At 45.3% G+C, this 18941-nt stretch overlaps 1 protein-coding gene across 2 annotated transcripts in view; it reads left to right on the top strand.

Annotated features, from left to right (window-relative positions):
- Window positions 1–14692, top strand: part of CLPB (caseinolytic mitochondrial matrix peptidase chaperone subunit B) — a 153504-nt gene extending 138812 nt beyond the window's left edge. For both annotated transcript variants that reach the window (XM_043906456.1, XM_043906463.1), the window contains 5 exons: window positions 6294–6450; window positions 7249–7322; window positions 7491–7610; window positions 7701–7805; window positions 8187–14692. In XM_043906456.1, the coding sequence (XP_043762391.1) occupies window positions 6294–6450; window positions 7249–7322; window positions 7491–7610; window positions 7701–7805; window positions 8187–8435 (705 nt within the window). In that variant the 3' untranslated portion in view covers window positions 8436–14692. The remainder of the gene's footprint in view (window positions 1–6293; window positions 6451–7248; window positions 7323–7490; window positions 7611–7700; window positions 7806–8186) is intronic.
- The last annotated feature ends 4249 nt before the right edge of the window (window positions 14693–18941 follow it).

The raw sequence follows: 18941 nt of genomic DNA, 5'->3' as shown, positions 1-18941 counted from the left end.
TCTGGAGTGGGCTTTCTGTATTCTGGAGGTCTGTGGTTCCTTTTTATTGTGGAGGTTTTACCCAGTGGGTGGGGTTGGACGATTGGCTTGTCAAGGTTTCCTGGTTAGGGAAGCTTGCGTCGGTATTCTGGTGCGTGGAACTGGATTTCTTCTCTCTGGAGTGCAATGGAGTGTCCAGTAATGAATTTTGAGATGGGTCTATGTGTTAGGTGTGACCCTGGGCAGCCTGTATGTTGGCGTTCAGGTCAACCTGAACGTTCATAGGTCCCCTATGTTCCTGCTTTGCTGGAGAATTTGCTTGGTATGTCTTGCTCTAAAACTTATTGGCTCTTGGGTGGTGGTTGGTTTCAGTGTAGGTATGGAGGCTTTTAGACGGTCTCTTATTACTTAAAGTTCCATGTAGTCAGGAGTTTTCTGGTGTTCTCAGGTTTTGGGCTTAAGTCTCCTGCCTCTGGATTTCAGTTTTATTCTTCCAGTAGTCTCAAGACTTCTCCAACTATACAGCACTGATAATAAAACTTCTAGGTTAATGGCAAAAAGATTCTGTCCCGTGAGGGACACCCAGAGAGGTTCACAGAGTTACATGAAGAAGAGGAGAGGGAGGAGGGAGATAGAGATGAGCAGGAGGAGAAAAGGGGGGACTCGAGGAGAGAGACAGATCCACGCAGTTGTCTGTTCCCAGAGTGTTCTCCGTAGCCCAGACACCCACAGAGATTCAGAGAATTGGATTGGGAAGAGAAGGGGAAAGGAGAAAATAGAGGTGTTCTGAGGTAGAAAACGGAGAGTCAAGATTGGGAGAGAGTAATCAACACACTCCTGAATAAAAATGGGAACTGAATATTGGATTCTTAAATGTCCACAATTTATATCATATACTGAAAAACAAAGATTAAAAATCTAGAGTAGAAGTTAGACTCTTAAAAATACAATATTAAAAACAAAAACCAAAACACAGAAAAAAAATTTTAGAAATATATATGAAGTTCGGTTTAAAAATAGGGCTTCTCTTTTTTTTTGTAAGGTTATAGTGTAATGAAAATGAAAATTAAGGAGTAGTAGAGGAGTAATAGAGGGCTTTAAAAGGAAATAAGAGAAAAAGAAAAATAGAAAATAGAAGAGAAAAAGAAAAAAAAAACAAGAAGAAAAATTTTTCCTAATTTAAAAAATCGTAAAAATCTATGAAAATGAAAGTTAAGGAGTAATGGGGGAGTAATAGGGAATTTTAAAAGAAAATAAAAGAAAAAAGAAAAAAAATTTTTTTTTTTTTTACTTAAAAAAAAAAAAAAGTAATATATCTAGGAATTTCTCTGGAGCTGTTGCGGTCAGTGTGGGTTCGGTTCAGTTTCAGATAGCTCCTCGTTCCAGCTTACACTTCTCGATATCTACAGGCCCCTTCCAGTGTAGTTGGTGTTATCTACAGGGATTTTAATCTGTTGCACCAGTCCCTTCTGAAGCGGTTCCCTTTGTCTATTTGGCTTCTGTTTGCCGGTCTCTTCAGTGCCTAATTTCCGCCCTGACACAGGCGGTCGGAGGTGGACTCTTATTCAGGTAGCTAGTTCCGTCGCGCTGCGGGGAGGGGCTGGCGCTGCTTTCCCCGTCTACGCTGCTCAGGCTCCCGGCTGTTATATATGGAGCGGGCCCTGCGCTGCGCGAGGTTCCAGCCCTCAGGTGTTCCACAAAAGCGCGGAATAAAAAGCTGCACCTGCTTTTTGTGCCTGTCCTCAGGCAGCCAGGAGCTTGACGGGCGCACTCTCCCCAGGTGCAGCGCGCCTTCTCCCCTCTGCAGTCCCAGTCTCAGTTTCCGCCCGCGCCAGTCGGGTGCGTGCGCCTTCTGCCCTCCGCGTCCCCAGCCCCAGTCCCCGCCTGCGCCGGTCGGGTGCCTGCGCCCTGTGTCTCACCGCGACCCTCCCGGAGGATGTCGACCATCCAGAATCTCAGGAGGTCTTTGATTAGAAACTGGAGGCCTGTTTGCAGTGCAGTAGGGGATGCGGTCCTTGGGGCCGAGGCTGCCCCTTTCCCCTCCCCCCTGCCTCCTGCGGGGCTGGGCCTGCGAGCTCTTCTCTGGACTTGCTCGGTCCCTTTGTTCTGCGAATGGCCGGCAGTGTGTTCGGGTCGGTTATCTCTCTCTCTCTTGCCATCCCACAGTTTAAGTTGGTAACTCACAAAAGCTCCCTCCAATTGTCCTCAGGGCACTCAGGCCCAGTCCTTACCCTAAGCAATGCCGCTGGCTCCTCTCCATTCCGCCCCCACTTGCTGGTGGCGGATGCGGGCGTCTGGGGTACTTTTCTGCTGGGAGTTGCTTTTAGGCACGTAATCTGTGGGTTTTATTTATTCTTCCCCTCCCAGTCAGGTTGCCCTCCGAGATTCAAAAACTTCCCCCAGACCCGCCAGTGCGAGGGTTTCCTGGTGTTTGGAAACTTCCTCTATTAAGACTCCCTTCCCCAGACGGATCTCCGTCCTTAGCTCTTTTGTCTCTCTTTTTATCTTTTATATTTTTTCCTACATCCTTTCGAAGACAATGGGTTGCTTTTCTGGGCGCCTGATGACCTCAGCTAGCGATCAGAAGTTGTTTTGTGAAGTTTGCTCTGCGTTCAATTACTCTTTTGATGAATTTGTAGGAGAGAAAGTGGTCTCCCCTTCCTATTCCTCCGCCATCTTGGCTCCTCCGAGCCCACAGCTTAAATAAAACTCCCAGACACCTAGTCTCTCCAGGCATTCTCAGAGCCCACAGCACCAGGGGAAACACCCCATCGACTAACTTAATTCAGTATGTTAGGGTTGGCAGTAGACACCTCGTGTGCAGGCGCAGAGAGGTGTGAGGCAGCCTGCTCCATCCAGAGGACTACAGCCTTTCAGTAACTGCAGAGGGAAGGTGAGAACAGAATGGTGGAGGTAGGTGGGTGAGATAGACAGGGGCAGGTTAGAATGCCAGGCAAAGGAGTGTGGATTTATTTGCTGGAGAGTAAGAAGCCTTCAAAGACTTTAGGCAAGAGAAAAGCATGATCAAGTTTTCCTTTTATAAAGCTCCTGTAGGCAGCAGTGAGCAAATGGACTAGAAGGAAGAAGAAGGACCAGCGATGAGACTGTTAAAAGAGTCCAAGTGAGGGCTGGGGAGACCTGCTCTACAGCAGGGCCATTGAATAGAGAGAACTACCAAGTGCGGAGACAGGGAGGGGACAAGGGTGACCAGCGGAAGCGTCTCTGGTCTGGTGACCCATGGGTTCTTCTGCTATCAGCTGAGGCAGGGAACACAGTGGGGTGAGCAACAGATTGAGGAAGGTGAGGAGCTAAGTTTTGGAAGTATTGAAAATGAAATGCCTGGGATACAGCCAGATGGAGATGTCCAGGAAGTTGCTTGTCATAAGTGCAAGAGAGGTCTGCGCCCGAAGTAGGCTCAGGAGTGCTTCAGCACAGAGACAGTAACAGAAGCCACAAGAATGGACGAGATCTCTCCCTGATGAGAGTCTGGTAAGCAGAGAAGAGCCTTGCAACCTCTCCGCAAAGACTCAGAGAGGGAGTTGCCAGAGAGTAGGAGGCAAACAAGGAGAGTGGTTCAGTGAAGGAAGGGCAGAGGGGACACAGGCAGAACAGACACAGCCCCTGCCTCAGTGCTCGGGAGTGAGGGGGAGACGGGCAGCAAAAAACAGTTCGGCCACTGTGGTGAGTGCTGCCCTAGGATCAGTAGGACTAAGGGGCAAAGAGAAGCGTGCCCCCCCACCCCAGATCCACCCATTCCAGATCTCCCAAGCTTAGGCCCAGAAAAACGGGAGCCCTGGCAAAGCTCTCACCAAGCAGAGCTAATGTAGGTCAATTCCCAGTTGACCCCAGACCTATAGCACAAGGCAGAAGTCCCAGGAAGCCCACCCTCTGCTCCTCCCTTCAAGGAAAGAAACAGGGGGCCTGTGGGGAGCAGCCCCTGTGACTCCGCAGTGAGCATTCACGTCTCACCCGCGTGCGTGCACTCCAGTTGGGAGGCGGGTCAGCCACAGCTCCCTCTTTGGGACACATTTTATTGCCAAGAACTCTGAGGAGGAGGTGCAAACATTGAAAGTCACCCTTGGGTCAGTCATGCACTGCACCTGCTCCCCTCGCCCATCCGGGACCCATCCTCAGGCCCCGTTATGAGCAGAGCTTTGATCTCTCAGAACGAAATGGCCGCTGGTTATTGCTCTGGCCAGTACAGCCGTGTGTGCGTTCAGTCCTCAGGGATGAGCACTGCGAACACAACGGGGTCATCCGCGCGCACTTGGGCACATCACGCACACACGCAGACCTGGTCCCCAAACTAGAATTGTCCTCAGTGGATCTGTCGTGTTGTAACCCGTAAGCAGGGGGTGAAGTGGCGAGCTAATGGCCAAGCTCAGGGACATCTGCTTGTACCCTTCCTTCTCCTCTTCCCACTCAAGGCTGGGACGGGGGAGTGACCAGGACTGGATCTCAAGGCCCCCTTTGAATAGACGCCCTTGGAGCTAACACTTCCTGAGAGGCCTGTGCCACAGGCCAGCATAAAGTGAGGCAGAAAAGCACTTGGTACCATGCCCAGAACACAGTAGGTGCTCAGTTAATGCACATGCCTTTCTTTTTTAGCTGTGAGAGCTAGGGCTAGTCTGCCTTTGCACCTGCTTTAGAAGCAAGGGCTGACCTTGAGTGAGGGCCTCACCACCAGGGAAAGGAATATACTTAAGAAGGAATGGTTACCTGAGGCTGCGGCAGGGCCCAGCATCGCTGGCTTGGGCAGGCCCCTACAGGCTGTCAGTGACCTTTCCCTAGAGCCGTGTTCTCAGAATTGGCAGGAGCTATGCTTTATCTGCAACCCAGGTGAATTCCCAAGAAGGTCTACCTGTCCCCACACCTGACCCCAGTAGCTTAGCTTCTCTCCAGTCAGGATCAAAGGATGTAAACTGAATGTAGAAGAACTCTGAGAAGTTTTTATTTAGGAAAGAAAATTTCATGAAGCCTCCTTTATCCCACACTGTTGGTATGGCCCCAGGAGCCTGGTGTACAGTGAAAGGGGTGCTGGGGTCAGACCATTCAGTAGAGTCTCAGCTGGACTGTGTTCCAGCTGTGAGACCTTGTACAAACTAAGCTCTCGGAGCCTCAGTTTCTTTGTAGGGGTGGTGAGGATTCAAACAGTCTGCAGGCAAGTGCTGAGGACTGCTCTATGCCAGGCACTGTTCTAAGACCCAGTGAGAACAAGAACCAGACCCTGCCCTCACAGAAGGCAGTGAGCAGGGCACTGGGGGTGGACGTGGATGTGCCCATCACATCAGACTCCACCAGTTCCTCTCAGCAGGGCACTGATTATTGCTTTTATATGTCACTGTTGTTCTTTAGTTGCTAAGTCATGTCCAACACTTTTGCAGCCCTGTGGACTGTAGCCCACCAGGCTCTCTGTCCATGGGATTTCCCAGGCAAGAATACTTGAGTGGGTTGCCATTTTCTTTCCAAGGGATCTTCCCAACCCAGATCAAACTCACATCTCCTGTGTTGGCAGGCGGATTCTTTACCACTGAGCCACCAGGAAAGCCCCTATGCTTCTTTACAAATGACTGCAAAGTGCTGTTGTACCATGAGAGCCTTGAGGTTTGCTGAGTGGGCGGAGTTCCTCACCCTTAAACTGAACGGCCCCGGACAACTACACTTTTCTAGTTCTTCTGTCTCTTCCCTCTACTGTTGCCCCTTTTCTTTTTCCTTGGTGCATTTGCCTCTAGTAAAGATGCTTTCTTCTAAGTCACTTCTAGAAAAAAAATGAAAGATTCCAAGGCAACTTCCCACGTTGATTAAAGGAAGGACATTATTTTTTATCCTAGGCCAGAGGATGGCTCCAAAGATGCAGAGATTATACCTGTTTCAATTCATTTATCTGGTCTTCAGAGTGGCCCCGTAGAATACGCTCTGACCTCCTGTAGCAGCCTGCCTTCCCTTTGTCATAATGCCTAACCCACTGAATTCTGACTGCTTGTTTCCTGGCCTCACTCCTCTAGACTGGAGCGTGTCAGTCTCTGCGAGTCCCCAGTGCCCCAGAGCTCCACCCGCAGCAGGCCTCCAGGAGAGTGTGCTGGATGGCTGCTCGTACAGTCAGGCTGGCTTCTGGGTGCCCTGAGAGATGCCAGGCAGTAGATGCAGTCTCACCTGGTGGCTCTTGAGCACTGAAACCAAGGTGTGAGAACAGTGCTCAGAGACCCCAGAGGAGGGAGCGCTGACTGCCAGGGGGAGAGGGTTCTGGAGAGACCTCCTGGAAGAGGTGCCCAGCCTTACCACTCCCTGACCACGCAGCCGCTGCTCCTTCCCAGGGCCGGCTGACAGATGGAAAAGGCAAGACCATTGACTGCAAGGACGCCATCTTCATCATGACCTCGAATGTGGCCAGCGACGAGATAGCACAGCATGCACTGCAGCTGAGGCAGGAAGCTTTAGAGATGAGCCGTAACCGGATCGCCGAGAACCTTGGTATGACACGTGGCCCACACTCTCCGGGCAGACAGTCAAGTGACACAGCTGCCACACCACTCTGGGGAGAAGGATTGCATTGCGGTCCCAGGGCAAGATGAGGGTCCTGGCTGGCATCTGTCCCTCACTAGCCCTGACCAGACACCAAGCACCCAACTGGGTAGTGGAGGGAGGTCAACAGACAGTGTCCCTACTTCCTCAAGAAAGCCCCAGGCCTCTCGGGTGACAGGAGGTCTCCAGACAGAGGGAGGGACAGAGCCACCCAAATGTGTGGGGCCAGGAAGAGGCCAGGGTCTCAGGGGACTGAAGGGATGTGCACTTAACAGGGAGGGACACTTCAGTGCAGCAAGGGGATGGCAGGTCAGAAACCTGGAGGTGAGCACGGCCTTTTTCAGCCAGGGAGGCTTCCTGCATAGCTGGGCCCTGGAAAGTGCTGGAAAGGGGAGTGTGTCAGGGTGGACACTGTGTCTGTCAGCCTTCTGTCTAGGATTGAACTCTCAAGCCCCCTTCTTACAAGTTGGGGGTCAAGTCTCGGTCCTGACTCTTCTCCTCTCCGCTCCCCTCCTTCATACAATTCCTACCGAACGTGAGCACTGGAAGGGCCTGGAAAGTACGCAGTCCAGCCCTCTGATTGTGCAGGTGATGAGAAGGCCGAAGCCCAGAGGGCCTGAGATGTTGACCAGGATCACACAGACTGTCAGGGGCAAGACCAGGCTCTTTTTATGGAGCCAAGGTGCAGCACAGCTCCCAAAGGTCCCAGGTGTAGGGAGCAGGCAGTTTATGTTTCTCTCTCCACAGGGGACGTCCAGATCAGTGACAAGATCACCATCTCAAAGAACTTCAAGGAAAGCGTGATTCGCCCCATCCTAAAAGTAAGAGTTCCTTGTCCTTCTTGCTGGAGCCTCGAGTTGGAGGGGATCACCTTAGCCATCGGGAAGATGTGGAAGCCCTCCCACCCCTTTCTTACCCAGTAGGGTCTACTAATTCCTTTACCCACTCTGGGTCACTAAGCTCACCTTATCCCTAACCTGGCCCTGCAGGCTCACTTCCGGAGAGATGAGTTTCTGGGACGAATCAATGAGATCGTCTACTTCCTCCCCTTCTGCCACTCGGAGCTCATCCAACTCGTCAACAAGGAGTTGAATTTCTGGGCCAAGAGAGTAAGAGCAGGGACTGCCCATGGGTTGGGGGGGGAACATCTGGAAAGCCCTGGGCCACATGCAGACATGCTGCTGTCTGACCTGTCCCAGGCCAAGCAAAGGCACAACATCACACTACTCTGGGACCGCGAGGTGGCGGACGTGTTGGTCGAAGGCTACAACGTGCACTATGGCGCCCGCTCCATCAAGCATGAGGTGAGCCCTGAGAGAAGTGAGGCACCTCCACACCTCCCTCCCTGGTGCCCCTAGACCCATTCGCTGGGCTCCCAGCCTGTCCAGGCAGGCTGGGGTTGTCCTTACCAGAGCAGACGCCCCTTCAGAACCAAAAACAATATAATCAAGTAAAACCCCTGTCCAAGAGGGTAAATGAGATTGAATCCTTACCAGCGTCAGGGAACTGGGGCTGGGAACCTCAGAACTGACAGTACTGACTTGTTAGTACTGTCCTGCAAGCTCGTGTTGTTAGCCCTTTGCAGATGAAAAAACTGAAGCTTTGAGTAAGTACTTGCCCAGGCAGGTGACAGAGCTGGGCCTCCAGGCTTTGGCAATGACGACAGCTTCCCCTACCGCCTGCAGGTGGAGCGCCGTGTGGTGAACCAGTTGGCGGCTGCCTATGAGCAGGACCTGCTGCCAGGGGGCTGCACCCTGCGCATCACTGTGGAGGACTCGGATAAGCAGCTGCTCAAGAGTCCTGAACTGCCCTCACCCCAGGCCGAGAGGCGTTCCCCCAAGCTGCGGCTGGAGATCATCGATAAGGACAGCAAGACCCACAAATTGGACATCCAGGCACCACTCCACCCTGAGAAAGTGTGCCACACCCTCTAGCGTCTACCTACCTGCCCATACATGCCCTCAACACCTAATAAAGCCCCCTTGGCTGTGGCATGGTGACCGACCTACCTTCCCCTCCTGCTTCTCACCCCTCTCCATCTAGCCTAAGGCCTGTTACCTCCTCACAGCCCCTGGAAGATGCCTTCTCAGCCCCACCCTCGCCCCTTCGTTGTGGGCCGCACGTGTGCTCTCAGGTCTCTGGGAGGGGAGCTGCTCCTCTGTCTGCTTTATGGCAGGGAGAAGAGGGAGGTCCCTCATCTCTGTCCTTCAGCGTGATCCTCATGTCCCAGAGCCTCTGGAACTTTATCATGTTTTCTGGAAACTCAGAAGTATGGCAGCTGAGAACAGATCTGGCTGGAAGAAGACAGGGGCCAGGCTGTGACCTGCTACCCTCTGCTGGCTCTCATGCTACTGAGTCCCCAGAATGTCTCCACAGGGAGCAGAGAAGTCAGAAGCCCAGACACAGAGCTTCTGCATTTAAGCCATTGCTTCCTCTTTCCCATGCCCTAGAATTCCAAGGGAAAGGGACTCTCGGAACCCTTCCCCCTTCCACTGCCGTGTCATGGCTACTATTCCTCCCTGCCCCACGTTCAGGGGTCAGACCAGACCACGTCTCTCCAGCCTTAGAACTAGGCCAGCATAGGGCATCTTTAGGAAGAAGGCTGGGTCCTACCCAACCCTACACAGGGCCTGGACAGAAGCACCAAATGACCAAACAAGCTTAACTCTGTGAGGCCTCCTGCAGGAGACCAACAAAATAGACAGTGGAGAACTGTAGGGGGAGGGATCCTGGGGTCAGGCTATACGCAGATGGCCATGGAGTCTGCCTCAGCCCCGTGTCCTCAGTACCATGGTCCTAGCTAAGTGAACATGGGATGGACAGCTGCCTCATGCAGTCTGCACGTTAGTCACTAAACAGAGGGACTGCACACCATCCCCCAAGGCTCTCCACACACCAGGCGTGTTCAGCCCCAGCTTAATTAGCAGGGCACAGCAAGGCTTGGTACATACATCCTTGAGAACCATCTGCAGTAGCCACCATTGAGGACCATGCCATCAGCCTCCCCTGAAGGGTCGCTTTGGAAACCCTCCTTTGGACTCAGAAAGTCTCTTCCAGGAAGCAGAAAATGGGGACAGGAATCACAGTCCCTCGGGTGACGGAGGAATGTCGTGATATGGCAGGTGGGGGGCAGCCGGAAGCTGGAACTTGGGCTCCAGCAGATGCTGCAGCAGGCATCATCCAGCCCCTCAAGGAGCTGTCTGCCGCTTTGTACCTCAGTGACTGCCACTCTTTGTTTATTTATTAGCAGCAGTTTTTTTTTTTTTTACTTCTTGTTCTGAAATAATTTTAGACTTACAGGAAATTACCACAATAGTAGAGTTCCATGCACCCTTCACCAACTTCACCAACCATCTGTTAAAAATTATTAAATTATAATTATTAAAACCAGGAAATTAACATGATATGGTACTACCAGCTAATCTCTAGGCATTCAGATTTTGCCATTTTCCCCACTGATGTCCTTTTCCTGGTCCAGAATCCAGTTGAGGATCCCGTGTTCCATCTTGTTGTGTTTCCTTTATCTCCTTCAACCTGTGACAGTTCCTCCATCCTTCTTTGCCTTTTATGACCTTGACACTTTTGAAACCTCCAAGTCAGTTAAATTTGTAGAATATCCCTTAATTTGGGTGTCTGCTGTTTTCACATGCTTAGATTGAGGGTCACCATTTTAGGTAAAACTAGCCCTCAAGTGATGCTGTGCCCATCCTTATAACCTAGAGCAGGTGATACATGCTGAGGTGGTGTATACCAGTTTCTCCACTGTAAGATTACTTAATTTTCCCTTTGAAATGAATAAGAATCTCATGGAAAGATAGAAACTATACAGATGTCTTATTTATCCATAGAATTTTGCCTGTTGATTTTAGCATCCATCATGTAAATGTAAACATGTTAGTCACTCAGTCGTGTCCAACTCTTTGTGACTGTAGCCCGCCAGGCTCCTATGTCCTTGGGATTCTCCAAGCAAGAATACTGGAGTGGGTTGCCATTTCCTTCTCCAAGGGATCTTCCCAACCGGCTCTTGCTTTTAACAAACATTAATACTATATTTGCCTAATGATGACATTGTTTTCTTATTCCATCTATATGTATTAATTGGTATTCTTCTGTAAGAAACAGCTGTCTCTTTTCTCCCATTTATTTATTCAATAATTTACCTGTAAGTAAAACTAATGAATATTTGTTTTGGTCTATGGGTTGTAGCCTATCAATAATACTAATAGAGTTTATTTCGTTGCTCATATGGCCTAGATTTGGCCATTGGGAGCTCTTAAGTTGGCTCCTGTGTTGTCTCAGTGTTGCCCCATCATTTTTTTAGTATTACCCTATTTTCTGGCACCACAAGGTGTTCCAAGGTTACTTACACTTTTCTTGTACCAGCCCTGACTTCAGCCATTTCTCTAAGCAATTCCTGATTCCTCTTATTTGAGAATGGTACTTAGAAACTAAGGTGGTATATTCAGTGCTTCTGGAGTGTCATTGCTTCTAGGCCTTTTCAGCACACAAAGCTAGGAAATAAATATATGTGTATATGTTAACACATGTATCACACACAACTGAACTTATTACTGTATCTGTCCATCTGTATATTATTAAAAACCATGAGTCCATGTTGATGCCTACAGTTCTAACCCAATACCACAGGGAGGGCCTGTGACTTGCTGTTATTATTAGCACTTTACTATTCATTCTCTGCTTCTTCCTCTCCTGCTATCTCTGTTTCTTCTCTCCTTCTGTTTTCTGTTCAGACTCCCATAGAGGCTCTAATTAAGTCAGCCAGTGACCATCCTATATGGAGCACTCCTGTTGGTTAAAGTTCTTATGCCCGACTGTCAGTCTCTTGGTTTAGTCAGCTGTGGCCAGGACCAGCAGACATGTAACTGAAAACCAGATAGCTTTTATACAGGAAAACCCAGTGCCACCTTTCTGAGAAGAGAATAAGGGACAGAGTAGACCCTCCGATTCTGAGAAGCTTGAGGATCACTTCTAGAGACTCAGCTAGACCTTGTAGGTGATGTTGGACCCCTGCCTTATACTTTCATAGCATCCTCGACAGTATTCAGCTCAGTTGTGTTACTTGTTCTGTGTTTGCCTTTGTCATTAGAGTGTAAGATCCAGAAGGGCAGATACCCAATTCTACTCACTGTCCTGTTCATAGAAGTTGGCACAGAGCAATCACATGATGGCTGCTACAGGTGTTTGGATGGATGGGTGGGCCCTGGAGCAAGCACAGATCTTCACAGTCAGGCCCAGGACACAACAGTATCCTGTGTTCATGGAGCGAACATTTGTCATGTGCTTGTGGCCAGGCAGCAGAACTTGAGTGGATAGGGCAAAGTAAGACCCCAGATACCTTACTAAGTATCTAGAAATACATGAGGCTGGACTTGGAAGTGAAATATCTTCATTGTTCAAAAGGAAAAATTCAAAGGTACATAGTGATTGTTTTAGGAATTTAGGAAAAAAAAAAATTAAACCATAGGAGAAAAGATAAAACCTGAAGTTAAGTAGGAATGCAAAAAAAAAAAAAAGGATAAGTAGAAAATGATTCTTTTTCTATATCTTTATCTATAAAATAGATAAAATCTTCTCAGCCTGATAAAGGGGAAAAGCGGAGGGGGACGAGATCAGACATAATCACATATGTGGAAGAGTTTTAAATAAATTTAGGATAAGTCTGTAGCCACAATTTTAAAAACAGCAGATAGATCATTTCCTAGAAAATACTGACCCAAGATATAGTTTGAATAAGCCAATTAATTACCAAAAGAACCCGATAAACTGCCAAAAAAGAATGCCATAGCTAGCGTATTCTCATCTATGACTATAGGTGCAAAAATTCCAGATAAAATTAAGTTGAACTTTACAACATGATTACATAAGGCTTATTTCAGCAATACAAGCTTCTATATCAGGAAATTTACTAATACAATCCAATATATTAATCTAAAGAACATGAATATTATTTAAATGTAGATTAACATTTTCTTATTTTGATAATATTTCTTATGAAGATATCCTTGTTTTTAGAAAATATAACATTGAAATATTTAAAGATAAAGACAATTGGCAAATGTTTCAAGAAACTAAATTATACACATACACATGCACTTATGTATGTATACAAGTGTGTGTGCTAAGTTGTTCAGTCGTTTCCAACTCTTTGGAAACAACTAGAGCCTGCCGGGCTCCTCTGTCCATGGAATTTTCCAGGCACGAATACTAGAATGGGTTGCCATTCCCTTCACCGGGGGATCTTCCTGATCCAAGGATCAAACCCGAGTCTCCTGCATGGGCAGCCAGATTCTTTTACCACAGAGCCACCTACACTCATAAAAAAATTACAGAATGATTAAACACAAGTCTTGTCATTGAGGAAATCTGAGTGAAGGGTATACAGGAATTCTTTGTATTGTTTCTGCAACTTTTCTGTAAGTCTAAAATTATTTCAGAATGAAATTTTTTTTAATGAAAAACATTTTATCGATATGTACTGAAAAAACATTTGACAAAATTTTACAGCTTTAAGTATGATTTGATAAACCTCCAAGTAAAAGGAAAAGAAACTGTTCATCAAAAACCAATAGTAAAGTCTGAAATAAGAGTCAACATTTGAAAACTGATGTGAAAATTCAGTTGAAAATAATTAGGCAAGAAAAGTAAATAATTGATATATGTATTGGAAAATAATAAATTGTTTTGCTGATATGTGACTGTGTGTTTAGGAAATCTAAGAGGCTCTAAGTAAAACCTATTAGCATTATTGTGGAAATTTGGTAAGTGTCTGAATAAAAGATAAATGTACAAAAATCAATAGCTTTTTTCTATTCCAGCAGTAATCAACTAGGAACAACAACAAAAGTATTCCATTAACAGTTGAAATAAATAGGTATATGTATTTGCTCATATACACATAAAGTAACTCTGGAAGAGAGAATAATTGGATAGAGAGGAAACAGCAATGGAAGGGTAAATTAACTGTATTTTTTTTATAATTTTAAATTAAATTTTGAACCTTATTAATGTATTACCTGTTCACAGTTATAAAATACTAAGAATAAATTTAACAAAAAAGGAAAATCATATTGAAGGGCATAGAACATGATCTGACATGAAAAGACAAATCAGATTCTTGGAAAGAACCTATATAATTAATATACAATTCAGAACTACTGTTTTCTGGGTCTAGGAGATACGAGTAGTAGCCTGTCAATTACTTCAGTTTCACCTGGCGAGTGTGCAAACTAGAGGATAAGTAAATATAACTACTATCACTGTATACCCTAAATAGAATTGTAAGAGAATGGAAAGAGATGCATTGGTATCTGTTTCTGGACTGCAGAGCCTGTATGTAACTGGAGAAAAGGAGAAAGTGGTGGGAAATGCTAGAGAGGCAAGTATCCTGACTTTGCAGTGCCTTGAATGCCATACTAAGGGAATGAAACAGCCATATTGGTATTTTTAAAAGAATCTTTTCATTGCAGTATGCAGAATGTTTTGGGGTGACTTCTAACCAATAGACAACAGAGTAGTCCCAGGCAAACTTCCTTCCCACATCAAATATAGAAATATTGAATATTATGTAGCCAAAAAAATTTTTGACACACAACTGAACTTGAAACTGAAAATGGGAAGTTCCAAGGTACCAGAAATGAACGGGAACCCAAAAGTCAGAGGATGTGTGAGAGTCAAGGTCAAAGAGTTCATCGAGACTGGGGACCCACCTATTGGCTGAGTGCTGGGCCTTCACCACTGAAACAGGAGTCTCAAAGGACCACTTCCTTGTGAAATGAAGATCAGAAAAACACTGCTCCTTAACCTGGAGATCAGTACGGAAATACAAGAAAGTCTAACATCACTCAGGGTTATAAGTAGAAAGACTTATCTACAAACAAACTAATATATTTGCCATTTGTGAGAATGGTCCAAATTCACAGTACCCAAGTGTTACTACAATGTCAAGATGAAAAATTAACAAAAATGCAGTCCTGGGCTATAGTAGGATCCTTTGGAAGCAAACACAAAACTGTTCAGTAAGGATATTCTTGTAACCAAGTTTTCACAAAGGAACCTTTGGGAAGACAAGTCCTGTTGAAATGAGCATACAGGGAAAACACCCTCAAACAAAGGAGCAGAAGAGAAAGGAAAAAAAAAAAAAGAAGCAAACCACCATGAAGGAGAAGAAACTTAACAGATGCAACCAGTAGAAGAATCTGTGATTAGTGATTTTTGGGCTCCAAAATCACTGTAGATGGTGATTGCAGCCATGAAATTAAAAAGACGCTTACTCCTTGGAAGGAAAGTTATGACCAACCTAGACAGCATATTAAAAAGCAGAGACATTACTTTGACCACAAAGGTCTGTCTAGTCAAGGCTATGGTTTTTCCAGTAGTCATGTATGGATGTGAGAGTTGGACTATAAAGAAAGCTGAGCACCGAAGAATTGATGCTTTTGAACTGTGGTGTTGGAGAAGACTCTTGAGAGTCCCTTGGACTGCAAGGAGATCCAACCAGTCCATCCTAAAGGAGATCAGTCCTGGGTGTTCATTGGAAGGACTAATGTTGAAGCTGAAACTCCAATATTTTGGCCCCCTGATGGGAAGAGCCGACTCACTTGAAAAGACCCTGATGTTGGGAAAGATTGAAGGCAGGAGGAGAAGGGACAACAGAGGATGAGATGATTAGATGGCATCACTGACTCAATGGACATGAGTTTGGGTAAACTCCGGGAGTTGGTGATGGACAGAGAGGCCTGGTGTGCTGTGGTTCATGGGGTTGCAAAGAGTTGGACACGACTGAGTGACTGAACTAACTGTGTGATCCTAATTGATTTAGATATGAAATAACAGAACCATTAAGTACTGAATCTCTAAAGATCTGGGTCACCTGCTGGGCTCTAAGGAACTGCCCTTGGACAGGGGGAACACCCCTTCAGTGTGGGGTAAGAGGGCAGGTGCCAATATATCACCTCCAGGGCCACAATCAGAAATAAGGAACGCACCCTCCATCACAATCCTGAAACTGCCCACCATCCTCCAAGAGTCATTCCATTCCAACCCCAGTATGCCTCACAGGTTTGTCACAGTAATTTCAAGAGTTCTGAACCTCAATGGTCATCTGTACCATCACCTCATCACATAGTGTTCCCTTTCCCAACACTTCCCTGTGCCCCCCCAGCTCTTCCTTCGATCAATAACTTTTTTTTATGTAAGCGTTTTGTTGGAATGTTTGTGCCATCTCTTCACCATTTCGTCGTCATTGTTACTGAAGTATAGTTGATTTACAATATTGTATTAGTTTCAGGTGAGCAGCAAAGTGATCTGTTTATACCTGTGTATACATTTTTTTCCAATTCTTTTCCATTATAGTCTATTACAGGATATTGAATATAGTTCCCTGTGCTATACAGTAAATCCTTGTTGTTTATTTTATACATGGTAATTTGCAATTGTTAATCCTGTACTCCCAATTTATCCCTTCCCATGCTTCCACTTTGGTAATCATAAGTTAATCATAAGTTATTTTCTATGTCTGTGAGTCTGTTTTTATTTTGTAAATAAGTTCGTTTGTACTTCTTATACTCCACATATGAGTGGTATAATATTTATCTCTGCCTGACTTACTTCACTTAGTGAGGTAATCTGTAGGTCCATCCATGTTACTGCGAATGACATCACTTCATTCTTTTTTATGGCCGAGTAATATTCAGTTGTATTTATATACCACATCTTCTTTATCCATTTCTCTGTTGATGGGCACTTAGGTTTCTTCCATGTCTTGGCTATTGTAGACAATACTGCTATGAACATTGGGGTGCGTATATCTTTTGAAATTAGAGTATGTCTTTTTCAGATGTATGGCCAAGAGTGGGATTGCTGGATCATATGGTAGTTCTATTTTTAGTATTTAAAGAACCCTCCATACTGTTCTTAGTGGCAGTATCAGTTTACCTTCCCACTAACAGTATAGAAGCGTTCCCATTCTAATAATTAGCAGTGTTGAGTACCTTGTCATGTGCCTGTTGGCCATCTGTATATCTTCTTTGGAGAAATGTCTGTCTGGATCTTCTGCCCATTATTTTTTATGATTTGTGTGTGTGTGTGTGTTATTGAGTTGTATGAGCTGTTTGTATATTTTGGAAATTAAGCCCCTGTCTGTCACATCATTTGCAAATACCTTCTTCCAATCCGTAGGTTGTCTTTTCATTTTGTTTATGGTTTCCTTTGCTATGCAAAAGCTAATAAGTTTGATTAAGTCTGATTTGTTTACTTTTGCTTTTATTTCTATTGCCTGGGAGACCTAAGCAAACACTGCTGTGATTTATGTCAGAGAATGTTTTTCACCTTGACTGTCCCCTGAAGATATTGTTTACTCTGGCTGTCCCTTAAGATGCTTCTTCCCCTGTCGCCCTCTTAGACAGAAGCTGCTTTGATCATCAGACAGGCAGCAAGTGAGCCCCCTCTGCTCCTCTGTGATTATTGCTCGTCCTTCTTCCTAGCTTTTTTTAATTCAGCAGGTGACTGTTCCAGCCCTTCTGTAATTGCCCTGTCTACTGATCTCTCAACAGCTGTCCCTCATACAAGGAAGATCTTGGGCCCCATATCACTTTCTCCCTTCCTCAACACATGCCATCATTCTTGGTGGCTTCAGCTTCCCATGAATGATTTATCCAAAACCCTACTTTACTCACATTTAGTGATTTTTTTATGCCCCTGCCCACCTCAGTCACTTGTATCATGGTCACATCTGAATTTTATCAACAGTAACTGTATTTCCTCCAAAGCCCCCATCCTTCTCCAGCCAATCTAGTATCCTAAGTAAATAAAGAACTCTTACAACTCAACAATAAAATGACAATTTAAAAATAGGAAAACAGACATCTGAATAGACATTTCTCCAAAGAAGGTACACAAATGGCCAATAAGCACATCATTAGCCATCAAGGAAATGCAAACCAAAACCATGAGAGATTTCTACATGCCGACTAGAATGGGTATAATCAAAAAGATAGACAATGACAGGTATTGGTGAGGAAATGTCTAGATAGACAAAAGAGACAGAAAGTAGACTAGTGGTCGCCTGGGGCTGAGGGAACAGGGGAAGGGGAATAACTGATAATGGGTACAGGACTTCTTTTGAAATAATGAAAATGTTAGGGAATTATATACTGGTGATGGTTGTACAACTTTGTGCAATCGCTGAATCATACGCTTTTTCAAAGGGTAAATTTTATGATGTGAGTTATCTCAATTTTTATATCAAAAGATTATACATTGATTTTTAAAAAGTCTTTTAAAATAATTTTGTTGTTTGTTTTTTGGCTGCGCTGGGCCTTTGTTGCTGCACACTGGCTTTTGCTAGTGGTGATGAGCAGGGGCTGCTCTTCACTGCAGTGCATGGGCTTCTCATTGCAGTGGCTTCTCGTTGCGGAGCATGGGCCCTAGAGCACATGGGCTTAGTTGCTCCCTGGCATGTGGGATCTTTCCAGAACAGGATTGAACATGTGTCCCCTACATTGGCAGATAGATTCTTAACCACTGGACTACCAGGGAAGCCCCTAAAATAAGTATCTATAATGTATCAAACTTAAAGGTCAAGAGAATGAGAAGACAAGCCAGAGACTGAAAGAAATATTTGCAAAACATATCTCTGATAAAGGACTGGTGTCAAAAATATACAAAGAACTCTTAAAAATCAACAGTAAGAAAATGAACAACCAGGTTACAAAATGGGCAGAAGATCTGAACAGATACCTCTCCAAAGAAGATATGTTAATGGCAAATAAAAATATAAAAAGATGCTTAACATCATATGTCATCAGGGAAATGCAAGTTAACCAGTGAGATACCACCACATACCTCTTAGAATGGCCAAAATCCAGAACACTGACAATACCAACTGCTGACGACAGGGGAGCAAAAGGAACTTTCACTCATTGCTGGTGGGAATGCACAGGTGTACAGCCACTTTGGAAGACAGTGGCAGTTTCTTACAAAGCTTTACTTTTACCATACAATCCTATAATCATACTCATTGGTATTTGCCCAAAGGAGTTGAAAACTTTATAAAAACCTGCACACAAAGGTGTATAAAGCTTTATTCATAATTGCCAGAACTTGGAAACAGCCAAGATATTTTCAGTTGGCAGATGCATAAGCACACTGTGGTACATCCAGACAGTGAAATATTATTTAGCACTACAAAGAAATGAGTTGTCAGAGGAGAGGGATAGATTGGGAGTTTGGGATTGACATGTATGCATTGTTTTATTTAAAAATACTTCTCCATGAAAAAAAAATTTTATAGAAAATAAGCTATCAAGCCAGAAAAAGACATGGATTCATAAAACCCTAAATTCATATCACTAAGTGAAAGAAACCAATCTGAAACAGCTACATACTGTATAATTCCATTCTGGAAAAGGCAAAGCTACTGA

This window comes from Cervus elaphus, chromosome 1 (assembly GCF_910594005.1).
Source record: "Cervus elaphus chromosome 1, mCerEla1.1, whole genome shotgun sequence".
NCBI lineage: Eukaryota > Metazoa > Chordata > Mammalia > Artiodactyla > Cervidae > Cervus > Cervus elaphus.
This window is presented reverse-complemented; position numbering and strand designations above follow the sequence as displayed.